This window comes from Blastocystis sp. subtype 4 (assembly GCF_000743755.1).
Source record: "Blastocystis sp. subtype 4 strain WR1 chromosome Unknown seqid_0430, whole genome shotgun sequence".
NCBI lineage: Eukaryota > Bigyra > Opalinata > Blastocystidae > Blastocystis > Blastocystis sp. subtype 4.
In genome coordinates this window covers 1-5641 of record NW_014569117.1, presented here as the reverse complement: position 1 = coordinate 5641, position 5641 = coordinate 1, and the positions used below count along the sequence as shown (strand labels likewise).

The following is a 5641-nucleotide window of genomic DNA, read 5'->3' as shown; positions in this document are numbered from 1 at the left end:
AGAAGACTAGATCGAGATGATTTGAGACATAATCGAGGTAATCGTTCTCCAGGAGAAAGATCTGATGGTTCAAGCCACCTTCCAGAGCCTCCTAGAAGACCAGCTCCCCGTCCTTCGGAACGACGAAGAGAGATTGAATACTATCGGGATCCAGAATCGGATCCAGAATCAAATCATGTTGAGCCGTATTCACTGAGTCGTTATCATCGTTCGGAACGATCAACAGGATATCGTGCTTCCCGTCCTTCAAGACCATTGGATGAAGATGATGTTGTGTATGATATGGATGGTCATGTGTATGAAGAACGAAGTCCATCTCCTCCACCTCGTAGTGTTCCTGTTCCCAAAGCTCCAAAGAAGGATGGATTGCAAGGATTAATTGGGATTGTGAACAAGATTCAAGAGGTGTTTGCAGTTGTTGGTAATAATGTTCTTGATATGCCTCAAATTGCTGTTGTAGGAGGTCAATCAAGTGGAAAGAGTAGTGTGCTAGAGAACATTGTTGGGAAGGATTTCTTACCTCGAGGAAGTGGAATTGTGACTCGTCGTCCTTTGATTCTCCAACTAATCTATGATGATAATGTGAATGATGGTATAGAATGACTGGAATGAGTGATTTCTAGATTATGGAGTGTTTTTACATCAACCAGGTCGAAAATACACTGACTTTGATGAGATTCGAGATGAGATTGAAGCAGATACCATTCGTGAAACAGGTGTAGGAATCTGTGTATCAGAACGACCTATCATTCTGAAGGTATACTCTCGAAATGTGATTAACCTCACTTTGATTGATCTGCCTGGTATTACTCGTGTACCTGTAGGTGATCAACCAAAGGATATTGAAGTAATTATTCGTCGTATGGTATTGAAATTCATTCGTCAGCCCAATTGTATCATTATGGCTGTGACTGCTGCCAATACTGATCTAGCGAATAGTGATGCTATTCAAATGGCTACAGAAGTTGATCCTGATGGGTTAAGGACTGTGGGTGTAATCACAAAGTTGGATTTGATGGATAAAGGAACAGATGCATATCCCATTCTCACAAACAAACTGATTCCTCTTCGTTTAGGATATGTAGGTGTGATCAATCGAGGTCAGAAGGATATTGATACCAGGAAGAATATGCAACAGCAATGGAGAGATGAAGATGTGTTCTTACGTCAGCATTATCGTGATATTGCTGATAAGAATGGGACTCGTTATCTTCGTGAGAAATTGAATGCATTGTTGTTACAGCATATTCCTTCAATCATTACACGTGTGAATGAGTTTAAGATGGAGAAAATGTGAATGAAGAGTGATTGAATGAGTTATAGGAAAGAATTGGAGGATATGAGTGTTGGTCTGAGTACACTTCCTCAAATGCAAATCGCCTTCTTTCAGAGTGTGAATACGTTTGCTGATCAATATGCAAAATTGATGGATGGATATGGATCAATGGAGGTTGAAGAAGTAGAAGGAGGAGCTCGTTTACGATACATCTTTCAGAGTAACAGAAAGGAGTAGAAATGAGTGATAGACGTATTTAGAGAGCGAATGGAGGAATTGGAGTATGTGAAAGAAGTACCAGAAGAAGGTAATTGCTAGAAGAAGGATTGAATAACAGAGATTAGGAAAGATATTGCGAATCAACAGGGTGTCAGTGGGGGTTTGTTTACTCCTGATCAATCATTCATTAATCTCACTAAGAAGGGAATCCTTACATTCTATCCATATTGGTTTGATGCTTATTCATTCTCTTAGTATTAGTGAGGAATGTGTGGATCTTATTCGAGAGGAACTACTCTCTGGACTACAGCGTATTGAGATTCCTATCTTTCTCTCTTGTCCTCTCTTCAAGAAACGTCTTCTCGAGACTATTCAATCACTTATTGGGACGTATTCATGATTCTCTGTGATCTCTTGTAGTCAATCTCAGAAGACTGTTGATTTGATTCGTCAGCTTCTGTCAATGGAACTGAACTATGTAAACGTACGTCATCCTGACTTCATTGGTATTCATATGGAACGAGTTCGTGTAGAAGCTACAGCGCGTGTTAAGAAGGTAGGAATGATAGTTGAATGTGAGATTAGCAACTAATGGAACTGAAGTCGCGTGATGTTCCCACTTTCACATTACCTGTGGTTGAGGGTTGGTTGTAGGGAAGAAGAAGACAAGTGATGAATAGAGATAAACGTAATAAGTTCCATAAATACCAGCGTCGTTTTGCTCAGATCCAGAATCGTATTCTGTAGGTTTAATTGATGTGAATGAGAATCAGTACTTATGCTCATAACAGCTCAATCTCGGATCCTTCATCAGAACCTCATTCATTCCGATTGGATGGAGCTGAGGCTCGAATTCTTGAGAAGAACAATGCTACGGGAGAGTTTGTGTTTGAAGTAGTAGCAGATGGTCGTCAACTCCAATTCCGAACCAATCAAGAGACAGTGGCAGAGAACTGGGTGAACTGGGTGATTGCTTGTAGTAATGAGAAGCGATTCCAGGATACACTACGACAGTTCATTACAACGGAAGACAAGGATGAGGATGCTGAGCGGATTCTGAATGATCCTGTGGAGTTGGAGAAACGAGTATCAGCAGAGATTGTGAAGAGTATCCTGTCTTCGTATTATGAGATTGTGAGAAGGAAATTGATTGATGAAGTACCGAAGGTAGGTTTAAAAGAGGAGAGTGAAAAGAAGGCAATCATGTTTATGTTAGTGAATAAAGTGAAAGAAATGATGATTCCTGAGGTTGTGAAGGGGTTGTTCAATGATGCAACAATTGTAGATATGCTTGCTGAGGACCCAAAGATTACGAAGAAGAGAGAGGAGACGCAACAGGCGATTGTGTATTTGGATGAGGCGATTGACAAGATCAACTATATGCAAGCTTCGGGAGATTTGAGTCAAGACGATTGAGTTCCACAGATATTCTGTGTTTTTGCTTTCTCGTCATTGAGAACTGTTTNCCTTCGCATGCAGATTTCTCAGGAAATAATAGGAGTAACGTAATGGAAGTTCATGAACAAGACCGTTATCTTCCCATTGCCAATATCAGTCGAATTATGAAACGATCCATTCCACCTACGGCAAAGATCTCCAAAGATGCAAAGGAATGTGTTCAGGAGTGTGTATCTGAGTTTATAGCCTTCATTACAAGTGAGTAGGCATTTTAAATGATTATGAGGATTGTAGAGCAAGTGACAAATGCAAGTCTGAAAAGAGGAAAACTATCAATGGAGATGACTTGTTGTATGCCATGAATGCACTTGGGTTTGAAAAGTATGTGGAACCATTACGGTTGTTTTTGAGCAAATATCGGGAAGTAATAGGTTGAGTGAATCCTTCAGTAATAGGGAAGTTTGGATGTGGGAGATGATCAATTGGGACGAGATGTGAACAGTATGATGTATTCTCTTCCTATGAATACCAGTACACAAGTACCCAATCAGGTACATTCGTATTTACTTCCTAATGACTAGCAACCTTTCCTTATGAATTCTCTTACGGAACTGGGGAATCAAACTCTTTAGTGTAGTATATGTGATAATGAGAATGTTGATAACAATCATACCATACACCAAACAACCATTCCGTTATCCAGGAACACAACCCTTGTAATCGAACAGGAGCACGTTTATAGATTTCATTCTCTTTAACAATATACGATCTAGCATTCAAATGTTCCCTCTTTTCTTACCGTGTGTCCAGAGAGCTTGTCTTGACACGATTGAGATTCCCTTCATATCCTTCTGCCACTTCTTCACGACTACACTGAATGACACCGATATAGTTCCCATGAATCCGGGTTCCATTCAAAGCCAACGCCTTCTGAACTTCCAAGGTTGTATAGAAACGGAGATACATGTAGTTGTTGGCTGTCGAACGACGCTCTCGGATGTATCCACAGCGCTGTAACTGCTCAAGAACACTGCTAACATCTTCTGGTTGAAAACCAAACACTCGAATCTACACTCACAGAATATGAGAATGGTTACCCATGTGTTGTCTTCACAATCTTCCTCCTCAAACTGAATAGGTTTCGATTTCCGAAGATAATCAGCATCATAGGCTGAAGAAGAGTGGGCCTCGTCATGTAAGACACTCTGAGTATACATATCTCCATTGGCCATCATTGTTCCATAGGTTACATTCGTTCCCTTTCCAGAATCGGTACGACATGAAACAACATCTGCATCAAAAACATTCATCTAGTCATAATCCATTCCAGAATCTCCTGTGTACAGTTGGAGGCTTTGAGTCCCCTCGGTAATGAACAGAAGAACTCCTCCGCATAAGTCTATCTCATGACTAATATTTCCAAACGATTTACTTGCCATCCCGATATTCGTGTTTGTCAAGCTCCGATTGGCGACTAGTAAGAGCACTTTCGGCCCGTTTCATCATCAATAACTATTTGATTATAGTTTATAAAGACATTAGATACCTTAGATGTTGGTAGAATGGCTGGGAGGTAATCTGACGTTTCTGAGTTCTTTGAAGGACCGGAAGTGAACTAAATCAAACCCAAATATAGAAAATACATTCATAGTGACAACTCAGAAACAATCAAATGCAACTCTTTCAACAAACAACAAGGAAAAGCTCTATTCTCAATATATTTCCTTAATTCTTAATTTCTTCCTTCTCCAATCCCTCTTCTACTTCCCTGTTCTCCTCATTCTCAGCAATCGGCTCATTCTCATTATTAACTGTATTTTCTTCATTCCCTTCGTCTTCTCCATTATTTCCATTCTCCATTAGAGTTCGAAGCATGTCAATTCGTTTTCTAGTCTCATCTCCTTCATCTTCTACCTCTCTTTTCTTCGACTACAGATTATATACCATTCCAACATCAACCTTCCTGCTTCCATCACCACTTGCACAGCCACGACAACCACAATGACAACACTCAACAATCTTACCATCAGGGAGATTTGCCTTGGGAACCTACAAATAACTCATATCTCCAAATCTCACTCGACAAATACAAACAGATTTGAAATTGTGTTCCTCGTTTTGAGCGCACTGTAGACAGCACAACTTTTCGTATCCCTTCTGCAAATCAAAGTGACATCAAATACTCACCTTCTTCCACATAGCAATCAAATTCGGATCCGCCAATTTGTTTTTGATACAGTAATCATAAACTTCTCGAGTTATATCTCCTCGTTTGTAAGACTCCCAAATGAAGCGTCTTCACATAAAAAACAATTAGAAAAGATACGATCGCTGGTGGTGAATTTGATATATGGGCCATATCGATTCATTTTTACGTTTTCCATCATGGGGAGCTCTCTCCGCTATTCAATCATTAAAATGCAAAATAAATGTACCCTCTCTCATCTTATTCTCGATCTCATTTAAAGTTGGTTCAATCACTTCAAAACCCTATAGATCACCAACAATACGAACACAAACAGCAGGCTTCTTCTTCTTAATCCACTGGGACATCTAACCAAAGAATCAATAGTTGTCGATTGAAGACAAATCGCCGTTTCCATCTTATTCTCCAAGATATTAAATTGGTATAACATAGAAATCACAATGAAGCAATAGTAGTCAAGTGGTAAGATAGGTCCCTGCCACGGATCAGGCCCGGGTTCGATTCCCGGCTATTGCATTCTTTCTTTTCTCAATATCAACGAA

At 39.9% G+C, this 5641-nt stretch overlaps 5 protein-coding genes across 5 annotated transcripts; 3 read left to right on the top strand and 2 right to left on the bottom strand.

Annotated features, from left to right (window-relative positions):
* Nucleotides 1–282: 282 nt before the first annotated feature.
* On the top strand, nucleotides 283–1297 carry JH06_5439 (dynamin 1; the record flags this gene model as incomplete). The annotated part of the gene is made up of 2 exons (XM_014669707.1): nucleotides 283–592; nucleotides 624–1297. The coding sequence occupies 2 exons, from the start codon at nucleotides 283–285 to the stop codon at nucleotides 1295–1297; spliced, it is 984 nt and encodes a 327-aa protein (XP_014525193.1).
* A 661-nt stretch (nucleotides 1298–1958) lies between these two features.
* JH06_5438 (hypothetical protein) lies at nucleotides 1959–2911 on the top strand (the record flags this gene model as incomplete). Its single annotated transcript, XM_014669706.1, has 5 exons — nucleotides 1959–2051; nucleotides 2081–2145; nucleotides 2176–2238; nucleotides 2269–2662; nucleotides 2693–2911. 5 exons carry the CDS (start codon nucleotides 1959–1961, stop codon nucleotides 2909–2911), a joined length of 834 nt encoding a protein of 277 aa, XP_014525192.1.
* Nucleotides 2912–3003: 92 nt separating this feature from the next.
* JH06_5524 (hypothetical protein) lies at nucleotides 3004–3474 on the top strand (the record flags this gene model as incomplete). Its single annotated transcript, XM_014669705.1, has 3 exons — nucleotides 3004–3151; nucleotides 3190–3317; nucleotides 3349–3474. 3 exons carry the CDS (start codon nucleotides 3004–3006, stop codon nucleotides 3472–3474), a joined length of 402 nt encoding a protein of 133 aa, XP_014525191.1.
* Nucleotides 3475–3688: 214 nt separating this feature from the next.
* JH06_5525 (nucleoporin) lies at nucleotides 3689–4399 on the bottom strand (the record flags this gene model as incomplete). The annotated part of the gene is made up of 4 exons (XM_014669704.1): nucleotides 3689–3961; nucleotides 3991–4203; nucleotides 4238–4292; nucleotides 4326–4399. The coding sequence occupies 4 exons, from the start codon at nucleotides 4397–4399 to the stop codon at nucleotides 3689–3691; spliced, it is 615 nt and encodes a 204-aa protein (XP_014525190.1).
* A 219-nt stretch (nucleotides 4400–4618) lies between these two features.
* JH06_5573 (hypothetical protein) lies at nucleotides 4619–5252 on the bottom strand (the record flags this gene model as incomplete). Its single annotated transcript, XM_014669703.1, is given in 6 exon segments — nucleotides 4619–4693; nucleotides 4706–4822; nucleotides 4838–4942; nucleotides 4973–5050; nucleotides 5081–5173; nucleotides 5220–5252. The coding sequence occupies 6 exon segments, from the start codon at nucleotides 5250–5252 to the stop codon at nucleotides 4619–4621; spliced, it is 501 nt and encodes a 166-aa protein (XP_014525189.1).
* Nucleotides 5253–5641: the final 389 nt, after the last annotated feature.